Source organism: Pavona decussata, unplaced genomic scaffold, assembly GCF_977016875.1.
Source record: "Pavona decussata unplaced genomic scaffold, jaPavDecu1.1 SCAFFOLD_130, whole genome shotgun sequence".
NCBI lineage: Eukaryota > Metazoa > Cnidaria > Anthozoa > Scleractinia > Agariciidae > Pavona > Pavona decussata.
The window spans coordinates 1,912,996-1,925,397 of NW_028145544.1; the positions used below are offsets into that span (position 1 = coordinate 1,912,996).

Genomic DNA, 12,402 nt, shown 5'->3' on the forward strand with positions numbered 1-12,402 from the left:
TCATGAACCTGTATACAGTGACAAATTCATAACTTTACTTGTGCACTAGTCGGCTTAATTTCCATGCAGCCAGCACGTCATGTTTTCTCCCATTTTATTTCCTCTTGGTTTGTGTGGCAGAATAAGAAGGTGAACGAAACACCGGGCAGTAAAACGTAGTTAACCAGAGAGGAGGGAATAATGTCATTTTTTTTTTCTCTTCTCATAAAGTCCAGGAAATTCATCTTGTTTCCTATGGTGCTTGCCCTTTTTAGCACAATTTTTTTGGTTCAACCTTGAAATGCAAGTGGATGCATGGATCAAGCACAAATTATTCAGAACAAATGGGTACCCTGCTTTTTCCGATCCAACTGGTTGGAACAGAAATTAATATCCATTTGCACATAAATTTCCATTTCCACTTTTTTGTCTTCTTACACCATCACAATTTTTTTTTATCTACCAATGAAATAGCCAGTTTGGAATGAAAGGAAACAAAGCCTTTCCATTTAATTTGACAAGGCAAGATCCCAGATTTTTCAGCAGAAAAATTTTGGCTAAATTGAAAGAAAAACTGAAGTAACATCTACTAGGCACTGTCAATCTCTTTCTGTTTTAAACTAAGTTAACTTTTTGTTGATAGTGAAGGTTTTAATGCAATTTAAATTGGGGGACACTCTCTAGATGCTATGCACTTACACTAGCGTAGAACGCCTTAGAAAAGTTATAAGATCGCTGCAAAGTGCTGGAATTTTGACATCTGAGATGTTTGTGACCCACACTGCTGGTCAACCATAGTCAAAGACAAAAAAAGGTCCAGTTTTTGATTTGAGAGCTCAAAGATGATAAGTTTTTATGAGTCTCTGAGTTTACTAAATTATTTTATGATTTACTAAAAAAAGTTTCAGGAATCATTTTGGTGAATTTCTTTTCTGGATGTCACATTCAAACAAATAAGGACAGCACCCACCAGTCTTCACATACTTCACATTAGAAAAGACTGGAAACTTTTTCAGTAAATCGTGAAATGACGCAGTTAACTCACAGATTCACCAAAAACTTAACAGCTTTGAGCTGTCAAAGTAAAAACCTTTTCTTTACTGGACTTTTCTTAGGGTGCGTTTTTTTGGGAGAATTCAGAAATGGATTTGTGATCTCAGATCATTCGGATCATGGTGTATCAAAGGAACCGACGAATCCACTCTGGGCAAGGATTCATCATCCTTTTATGCAGCATGATCTGAGATCACAAATCCGTGTTTGGATTCTCCCAAAAAAACGCACCCTTACTTTTTTGATGTTTGACTGTGGTTAACACTGCTGGCGTTGATCAACATCGAAATACATAAGCTAAAAACATGCTTTCATGTGCCATTGAACTGCAATATATTTATTACACTTCCATAAAAGTACACTTCATATCAACGATTTTTTTTTTTCAACAAATTTACTCTGACTTGTAAAACAAGATCACGACAAAAGAAATAATTTACACTGCATTCTGCTATGTTACAAGTGGTAATACTTATTCAACACAGCTTGTAACCAATAGTACTCTACTGGTATCAGAATTAAATGTTATCTACCAGAAAACTAACTGGCAATGAGCAAACGTATGACCACTTTTCACACTATGCAAATTTGAATTATCCATTTGGAATTCAAAGATTGCTTCTGGGAAAACGTAAATCAACATACATCTTCTCTTCACTGTTTTATGTTTTATAATACTAGTTGGGAATCTTTAAAAATCCAGCCATTTCATCTTTTGTGATCATTTGCGCAAGTCTCACTACTGGTATGTTTTGATCAACTTGCAGTAGTGCGAGGAGAAATTAGACACTAGTCACTGGCAGCTATCCTTGAATTCTGATTGGATAACAGACTTGCAAATGGAGAAAATAGTTGACAAGTTGCAGTCGCTGATTATTACTAACAGGATTGTGAACAAGTGGTCCATTAACAATTAGACAAAATATAATAATTGCATCAGAAAGAAATTTAGGTCACAGGTTACTAGATTGACAAAGAAAGACTTCTCAAGAACAAAGCCCCATTAGCCTGTACAAATTTGTCAAGTATCAGTAAATTGCAGATTGCCAATGAGCCAATCTGATTTCTGTATTCAAGACCGACAGTGCCTCCTAGATATTGCTTTAGTTCACCAATAAATTTTCTCCGAAGCTAATAGGTTTGATTTGATCTTATGATGTTCATCTGAAAACACCATGAGGTAATTGGGTCCATTCAGTGAAAATGTCCAAATGGATTATTAGAACTCATTAAAATGTACAAAGAACCTCACATTTGTTTTCTCAACTCATAACAAAGAGATTTTCGTTTTAGATCTTCTATGCTTATTCCTATTTTGTATTTAAAGCCTTTTCCTAGAGTCAAATTGGTGAGCTGTATTTTTTTTTCAAAAGAAAATTTAGAGGTAGGCATTAAAAACTAGAGTGCTTCTGTTGCAAGACTACAAAACTATATAAATTTTGGCAAGCAACTGTGTATATCACACACAGGCGATAGTCCCTAAACAGAAACACTCAGTTCACTGATCAAATGACTGACATGCAGCCATCTCTGGAAACATGGATGTAAATCACTTCATTGCTGCAGAAAGGAAACAGACATCTGTATGTAAACTAAAAGGAAGCTTGGGTTTTACTAGCGACACAAGCGTAATGACCGCAGTCAAAATAGCAGAAAACCAAGCAAATGCGTTAAGAGACAAAAAAGTAAAAATCACCAAGAAACACAAGCACTGCAACAAAAGGAAATTTTTTGGACATGTGCTTCTTCTTGGACTTGCACTTTCCTCATGCTTATTTCTACTTGAATCGCTGGTAAAAGGAAGGCTTTAAGTCATTGACCAACTATAGATTAACTTTTACAGTTTAAGGAAGGGTAAAATGTAACTTTCAATACTGGGAGTAAACATCTCACAGAAATTGAACATGAACTAAGTGAGGAAAATTTATTAATGAAGAAACCAAGCCTTAAAGTGTTCATTCCTTAAGTATTGAACTTGTTACACAACGCAACTAGTTAAGTCAATTACACATTGCTAAACTCTATTCAAGAATCACGTAAGGTAAGATTTGCAACATGCCATCACTGGTAGGCATTTCGGCAGTCCAATCATACCAGGCACCATCGGCACCATATCGGCCAGTTACACCATTTGCTTGAACATTTACATCTAATATTAATTCCTTGGGTGCAGTAGTTTCCAATTCTAACATTGAATCTTGAGAGGGTCTGTCATCGACATCAGAAGAATTGCTCGCAATCTTTGACCCAGAGTGTGATCCACTGGGCACGTCATCAGGAAAAACTGTTAGTGTTTCAGAATTCCATCTTGTGTCCGTCTGACTACAGTAAGAATTCTGAGAAATGCACTTCTCTCTTTCTGTCATCTCTACTTGACAATCATTTAATTCAGATTCATTAGTAATACTTGTCTGGCTTCCATGATTAAATTTTTCTACCTTTTGAATGCTTGGTTGTGAGCCAATTCCAGAATCTACAGAAAGAATACTGTTATCTTCACAACTCTGTGAGTCCGCTACTTGCAATACTGACGGTAAATTATCTCCACTCTGAGAGGTTAAGGACTGGGATGCCTGTGATGCTGAAGGTGTATTTGGTTGGGTTGTCTGTGATAATAATGACAAACTTTCCTTCTCTAGACTCTGAGATGCCCGAGACTCTGTAGATGCACATTCTTTTTCACTTGACTGTCCCGTCGGCAGCAGCAGTGCAGTACTACTCTTCTGAATTCCCAACCCTGTATCCTGACCAGAATTAGGAGTACCAGGAAGGCTTTCAGAGTCATCCGATTTCAAAAATACATTGGGTGAATTTTCAGAGCTTGAACAGCTCACCCTCTTTCTTTTAATACCTCTCTTTTTTCCTTCAAGAATTTTGGACTTGCCTGTCCTATCAACTGATGGAGAAGCTGGTTTTTCATTGTCTCTGATAGTTCCATTAATCTGCGGTGACGAAACTCTACTCCCATTGATTGGAGAATCCACGTTACGTAAAGTCACAATCACAAGCTTTTGCCATTTTTTAACAAGTCCTTTGGCCCGCTTAGCTAATTCCTCGTTAGTTGTTTTCTTGCGAAGGAGGTTGATTGTCTTTCCCAATCGTGTTTTCTGTTAAGAAAGCAAACCCTTTATTAGCTACTTTCTCTATTAGAACTGTTTACATGGAGGGAGGAAGATCCTAGCACCAGGAAGATCCGGGAAGGCGGATTGAAAAACTTTTCGTTTGCTTTACATGCAGAAATTCCGGCCGAAGTGGTTACCAAGTGGAGAGGGAAAAGAAGAGTAACTGTCGGCCTTAAACAGCTGAACGCCCGGCTGCCGCCATGTTTGTTCTTTTTGTCCCTAGTACTAGGATCTTCCGAGCGAAAGTAGTTTACATGGTGCTAGGATCTTCCTAGTGATAGGATCTTCCTATCTCTTAGCTAGGAAGTTCCTATCTCTAGGAAGATCCTAGCACTAGGGCCAAGTAAAACTCTTTGCATGTAAACTGAATGGAGAAAACATCTGGCGCTAGGATGATCCGCCCTCTAGGATCTTCCTCCCTCCATGTAAACAGCTCCTTAGGGGAGGGGCATTGGTGGTTTTTTCGTTTTTGTTTTTTAACTCCATCTAAGACAATGTTTACTTGAATCTCAATATAAAGTGTAAATATAATACAAAGTAAATTGTAGAAAATAGGGGATCAATTTCATATTTTTTAAAACAAAAGGAAACACCTTATAATGTGAACATTACAAATTCTTTTTCTTTTTACATCATTTATGGAAATGTGAAGGACTGATCATGATTTTGTAGTTATGTGATTTAAACATAACTGTAGAACCTCGCTAAACTGAATTGTAAACGCTTACACACTTGAAAAATAGATGATATGGTCCTTACTTAATAATAGCTCTTGTCTAGACTATAGAGTATACTTTACACCAAAAAATACAAAACAAATTAGAACTGTAAGGCTTCTCTTTATGACAACAAGACGCGAAGACAAAAGAAGTGTTTCATCAACAGGTTTTGAATTCAAAGAAACAACCAATGTAAAGAAAAACAACATGTGGACAAAAAGAAAACAAGCCTTTTCACTGGTACCTTGAAGAACAGCGAGCGCAAGTCAAGTCAATAAAGAAATGCTATTTTAACATTTTTAACCACGGAACACAAGTCTGCCAAAATAAGTTAAGAACACCGGGAAGGACAAAAAACTGTATAACTTCTTAATAGTATTCATGAGCAAAATTTGACTTAATTCTTGGAATTGTGAGTCGTAAAATGATTTGTTTGTCCAGATGTGCGTATTTTGAAAATGTTTGCCTCTTATATATCCTTCCACCCGAATCGAATGGATTCTAAAAGGCCGCAAAGCACAAATTAAACTCTATATAAAAAATCAACAATTCGTTCCGCCAAAGACAAAGATCAACGTTTGGCACAGTGAATTATACTTTAAGAAAAACGGAATAATATTGTTGAATATTGTTCAATCATCGCGAACAGAAGGATTATAAGGAAGGTCATTGTAAACCTGTACCAAGTACATTTCCGAGAAATCGACTATGTAAATTTCGCTTTTGTCATCCGTGAAACAGCGGCCGAAAAACGCACGAATCACTTTGAAAAAGCTACTTTTGACGGTAGTAACCTTTGAAAATGATAAAAACTATGGAGGAATAGTGCCTCTGATATCTACTATTAAACAAGTCATTTATGTTTGTTAACTCGACTGCTAACAAGAAGACGGTGTTTTGTCGGCAAGCGATCACGAAGTGGACTCATTCTTATCTCTCAGCATTGAAATAAGTTTTACGCAACAAAACTATGTTAATACGACAGACTTCCATTCGGGAAACTACAGTTTAACTTCCTTAAAAGCAAAACCTGCGGCAGAGAAAACCAGTTAAGGTAAAGCTAACAAAGATGAGCCGAAAGAGAAGTGTCGGTAGAATCCTTTCACATGCGGTACGGAACACCGAGGTTTTTCATCCATTATTTTACCACCCAAGAAAATGTGTCCAGCCATTGTAGAGGTGCTAAGGCGATTAAGCTGCTTTGAAGAAGATAAAACTCTTAATTTTACCTCAAGGGCCTCTTTGGTGATCGGAAGGCGCTCTAAAATTGTCACTACCTCAAGAACGGCCGCCATGTCCAAAACCTGAAGTAAACAACGCACAGAGAAAACCGTTAATTTCTTCACGACGAAAGCATCAAACATGCTGAAAATTGACTCACATTTCCATCAGCGTCTACTACACGGTCTAGGATGGTTTTGATCTCTTGTGGCGAGTGCTGCATGGAGTTTCCAAGCGAGTTTTTCTACAGCCCTGCCGCACGCCATGCAAGGCAGCCCAAGACATGACGACCGACCGACAAGAACACTCAATATATTATGGGATGCTTGACGTCACACCGCACTGCTATTTATATGCAGTGACCAAAGATCGCGGGCTCACTTTTAATTACTCCCGATTCAGACCTCTCTCTGTTACTTTGTACCGAGTGGACAAATACTCAACCTAAAGTGCAATGAGCGCGCAATCCTTTATACCCTACGCGCGCAGAAGTCAATCTTTGGCTCCATGCATTTATATTCTACACAGAACAAGAAATCACCGTGCGCAACAGTTTCGAAGTAGAATAATTTTGAGGAATTGAGAATCTCAGTTTTTATTAAAAACTGGATCATTGTATAACGCATTTCCTGAGATTTGATTGGCTTAGCGGCCAAGGTATATGAGCCATTATAACATGCCTAAGATATAGCGACCATTACATTGTCTTCTGGTTGTTCTTGCAAAGCGAAATCAGCTAGAACTAGCTATATTTCCTGTATTGCTTTTAACAAAAAACAAAACAATTATTCCACTCGCGCTTGTTAGATATACCATGATTAGAGTCAACTCGGGGCTACGCGCCTCGTTGGCTATCTATCCTTTCATATTCAACGCGCGCTCGTGGAATAATTGTTAATTATACGTGTGGCTATATGATCATGGCCTTCTTAATTCAGTTTTTGCGGATTTTTAAGAGTTCATGTGTCGGCAACATCGGGAACCCAAGAACAGAAGATCGGTGCGCGGGAAAGATCGAAGAAGGCTGAGCCAGGGCGGAATTATTCCAAACTGCGATCCAAAGTGAGTTACTGACGTTATCCCTGGAAAGACTTTCTCCCCAATTTGCACCTTTCAAAAGCTCTATTTTCACTGTACCTGCAGCTGCATTGTTTTTCAGGGCAGGGAATATTGTTCCGTTATTCGTTCTTTTGTCCTCTCGACCAACCATGTAAGACGTTGCAAACAATGCAGGTTGACCCAGCGACGAATAATTACGCTCTTAAGGGCGGGTGGCCAGCGGCAAGGGGTGGCTGTTTTCGGAAAGCCACAACAATGTAGAAACACGTCTACTAATTAACATGATCATAGATCAACATTTTCTATCAATTTTAATGATAAAAGAAGTAGAAATCCTGTTGTTTAGACAGAATGAGACACCAAAATGATTTCATACTACACTGAACTCGATGAAAACTATGAGGATAAGCCGGGGAAAAAGCCTCTTCGGTAGTTCAATTAATGTTAGACCAGACTCAAGCGGAAAACCACTGAAATCTAAACTCGTAATCGACTGTAGTCCATTTAGCCTGCCATTAGAAGGATACAGACAAGTTTAAACCAATTTGCATACGAACTTGTTCCAGGAGAGAGGGAGGTCACAAGTTAGGCGTTCCTCTCCGCTATGTCAGTAAGCTGCCTTAGTATGTGCGGCTCGACAGATTCGGTTTATGATCTGTTTTTGTCTAAAATAGGACATATATCAGTATAATTATTCAGCGAGTTTTGAATTGAAGGAGGAAAAGGATTTTAAGGGCCAGGCGTGAAGAATCGTACTTTGGTCTGACGGAGGATTAGGGACCACACTACCCCACTCAAAGTCAGGTTTACCCTTCCCCTTCCCCCCCCCCCCCCCCCTTCTTGGCTTAGTTTGTTCTGGTACCCGTCGTTTAAAATATGGATAGCCTTATCAAATGGCTAAATCTTTCACCACTGAGTATATTTTATCCACTGATAGAAACTTCCAGTATTCACCGTTTAATTGAACAACCGAAGCCTATAGGCTCAGTATAGCTTAATATAAACTAGATCCTTCAATTATTTTGTTTTGAAGGCTCTTTGCCGGACACAGCATGACTCATACAGCTCCGGAAGTAATTGTTTAGAGGGCTTTTTGTTAAGGAACAATACACCAAGGCATAAATAACTATCTCAGCTTGTTCTAGCAAAGTAAGGCCACACATGGGCCTACTACCTCATCCGTTTACTTGAAAGTTCACACTGAAGGTATCAAAAAGCAACTTTATTCTTTACATGTAAATCGTTTCACTTTAGTACAAACTGAATCAGTAGTAAGACAGTCTTAAGTTCTTCTTTCCGCAAAATAAAAAATAACCAGGAAAAAAAGGAAACTTGAATATAGTACTGAATAACTATCATTTGAGTGGTCACACTTGATCGTTTCCGTATTTCAATTAACTGGTGAGAAATAGAAAAGACTCTCTGTGATTCGATCAATATGAGTAGACGTTGCGCTTTGGGAACTGAAAACTGTTGTGGAACAGTTTCGAGTTCGAGTTCTTCCAACCTACTTCAAGTGTTTCTGTTCATTCTGTAGAAAAAAAGGCAAAATGTTATTTTTTTTCCTTAATGAAACAAACAAACAAACAAAATTCACCGTATTTCAACAGTTCTAAAAACACATTCAACTATTTAGAGCGCATGCTCACTAAACGTTATTTATAAACGAGTGAGAGAGTGAGAATTTTTGCTGCTCGGTTTGGAAGTCTCTCAAATTTCAACAAGTGTTTTTAGTAACTGACGCCGAGAAAGTAGAGCCCGGGCAATCATTTAATTTTCTCCGATTATGACTGACTTTAAAAGTCATAACTGCTCATAGTCGTTTTCAGTATTCCTTATTATTATCAATGATTCGTGTTGGCTGATTATGAGGTAAAAGGCCGGCTAGGCTACTTACGTTTTTTGCTGGTTTTTCGTTGAGTGAATGGGTGGGCTCACTATCAGAAGTGTTACTTTTGCGGATAGTTTAGCTGAAATCAGTAAGTGTGACCATTTCAACGAAAACAACTCAACAGTGATACAGGTTATTATGTGGTGATTTTCGAGAAACTTTTATTTAATATTTGCAGGTGATATCTTGAAGTGTAATCGTTTAAACAAAACTTCTTGAGAACTAGACTGAAGCACTTTCGTTTGGTGAAGCTGGGCGTTCAATTTCGGATTACAAAATGTAACTTGGATTGCTTGTTCTATTCGGAAATTTTTTTGTTCTTGGTATTCCTGAGAAAATGTTCAGAAACATTGTAGTTTGCTCTACACGTGATAGGCGCAAAAATTGTATTATGCTCGTGTATGCCTCGATTAAGGCAGAAATGTATATATCGAACACACCAGAATAATCAGTCTGGACGGATCAGTGCATATGTAAATTTGTTCAGTTCAGTAAGTTCAGCTTGGTAAAGAACTGCATTCATAAATATAACCTTTCGCCTGTCGCCGGGTGCCCGTCTCGACTAATTGTCGCAGTTTGCGATACAGTTAATTAGAATCACCCCGGCTGCAGCATACAGTTCATCGCGCGGTTTACTGAGGATCAATGCGAAAAGAGTTGCAAAAACTTCTAAAGGTAAGTTTGAATTAAGATGCCACGTTTCATTGCCCTATAATAGTAAAATCTTAGTCATCTTTACCGGAGCTCTAACTTTTTGATTAATGGACAAATTCCTCACGCCTGACTGTGTTCATGAACGCATATTGTGTAGTACTTAGTTTTCTCAGCAAGTGCTGTTTGATTCTTCGCCATTTCCAAAATTAAATAAGAAACCAACCTCTTTTGCGCAGTTTGAATCTGGGCGTTTGTAGTAATGAAAGGACTAACTGCTTGGGTTGAGAATACTTAAGTTTTAGCCTTGCTCCAGTTTGTTAGGTATCTTCTGTGTTCACGCCCACTTTGCGCAGTTTTATCCAGTTTAGGTCTATTTAGTGCTTTGCAGAACCACCCTGTCCGTAGTGGTTACACCAAAGGTGGGATAAATTTTGAGATAAAGTGCGTCTACAGTTGTTCCCTTCGTGATTCATTGCTAGTAAATCTTGATTTTATTGTTATGAACAGTGTGCGCTCGTTGTTAAAAGTTTTGAGTCTCTACATAGTGAATACTAAAGTGAGTGAGCAGTACAGTAAACCGCGTATTTTTCTGCGTGACTGTTTCTGATCTAGGTGGTTCTAGTTTGAATTTTGAGTCTGTGGAAGAAAATCTATATTAATCAGTTGCCTAGTGATTATCCGAAAGAAATCTTATTAGCAGCATGGTTTTCCGCTTTAGTGCTCTGTTATTATGCTGTACAAAGTGGTTCTAACGTTTGAGTCTGTGGATGAAATCCTAAAGTGTGACCATTCAAATGAAAGCTACTGCGCAGTACTTTCTTTTGGTGCTGTTTATTATGCTGTAAAAGGTGGTTGAAATCTTTCGATCCTTTAACATTAATGTTATTATGCTGTACCGGAGGTGGTTCTAACGTTTGAGTCTGTGGATGAAAGCCTAAAGTGTTACCATTCAAATGAAAGCTACTGAGCTTTCACTGGCGGGCTCACCAATCATGACAACCCTTAACCTTCTTTTAAGAAGACTAAAAAGTAAATGTTAAACTGAGGATCGAAAAATTTCCACCACCTTTTACAGCATAATAAACAGCACCAAAAGAAAGTACTTCAACAACATGTCCTTACGGCATGCATCTGTTTGGCAGTAAAGGTATGCAGAAGATTTTAACACTACCCAAAGACTATTTGTTCAGTTTTCATGCTCTTTTTTTTTTACAACCTGAACGAAGTCACAATTGAATGAAGAGCCGAATGAACTGTAGGAATAAACACACTGATTGAAAACGTTTCATGCTGATAGAAGGATGTAATTATAAACTTAATTAATCCAAAGTTGTTGCCCTACATACAGTACGTGGTTCAAAAGAACTTCAACTCGCAGTCAGGGAAAGGATTCCTTGACGAACTTAGTATTTAAAACTTACTCGAGACTAGTACTCTTCACTGAGTGATCAGTGTTTTATTTCGCTCTTCAAAAGACCTCAAATGAAAATTATTAAACGGTTTCATTGCACTAGAGCGAAACAGAAAGCTTCAGTGTTATCGTAATGAACTTCTACTCAAAAAATCTTTTTTATAGTTCCCTTCACAATAACTCCATGGCCGAGCATTCCTTCTTTGAGAGCTTACCACACAAGAAAAATTTTTATTGCTCTTTGAAAGGGCGAGCAAGCAAACAAGACAGAATAATTAAATTGTTTTATCATTGTCAACATGCTTTAACAGCCTGATTAAACGGCCTGGGAAAGTTTGCCTCCAGGGTAAAATTTATGAAAACAAGGAATAATCAAAGAACTAATTAACTCACACAGTATCATAATTATGTATCCCGGCGGCCATTGATTTTGACGATAAAACCGGCGGTTTACGGCCGTTTCGATACAAATTCAAGTCGTTTGGATACAAACATTAATTCCATTCGATACAACCCAAGAAGTTTCGATACAATTAACTGGTGGTGTATAGAAGTCGACAAGGACTTTGTTTTGAAGATTATTTTGACGCAAGTCGAGTGTATAAAAACATGCAACAAGTCGAAAGGCGATCGATTTTCATTGTTAGCCATAAATAGTGAAGGATCCGAAAAGTCGACCCAAACTGCCAGCTTAATTGGTCATCTTTCTAACTTCGTAAGCTTATAGAAGGCAAACCTTATGAAATTAACTTCGGAATCTTATTATACAGTCGAACTCCATGTGCAACCACCTCTCGTTAGCGACCATCTCCCATAAACACCATAAGCGACCATGGTCGACCATCTATCGAAAACACCAAGTTTTTCTCAGTCAAAGCCCTATAGTTGGAACCTCTCGAAAGCGACCGCGACTACTTGATACATGATCTGATCTCCATGTTCGCTGTATGTACTACGCTACTCAGAGTTTACGAGGATCCAGTTAGTGACAACCTAGCACTGCTCGTATTGTAACTAGGAAAATGCGCGCAATAAATTATCTTCGAATAGGTAGATGTGTCCTGAGACCTGTTCCTAGAAGAGAGCCCTCTGGTTAGACATCTTGTAAGCGACCACTTCCCGTGAGCGACCGCTATATCTTGGCATTTTGGGTGGTCGCTTACTGTATTTCGTGTTTCCGTGAGACCTTTTTTCACGCCTGATAAACTGGATTGAGCCGTACCTGCGGTTTGCACGTTTGAAAACGTGAGCTAGTGTTGTGTAAAGTATAACCGCAAGTTCCTTACCACTTTA

General features: G+C 38.3%; 1 protein-coding gene across 1 annotated transcript; it reads right to left on the bottom strand.

The window, feature by feature from the left end:
• Positions 1–1,341: 1,341 nt before the first annotated feature.
• LOC146468607 (uncharacterized) lies at positions 1,342–6,418 on the bottom strand. Its single transcript, XM_085124305.1, has 3 exons — positions 6,255–6,418; positions 6,103–6,177; positions 1,342–4,139 (listed from the first exon to the last, which is right to left on the bottom strand). The coding sequence occupies exons 1-3, from the start codon at positions 6,315–6,317 to the stop codon at positions 3,054–3,056; spliced, it is 1,224 nt and encodes a 407-aa protein (XP_084980431.1). The 5' UTR covers positions 6,318–6,418; the 3' UTR covers positions 1,342–3,053.
• Positions 6,419–12,402: the final 5,984 nt, after the last annotated feature.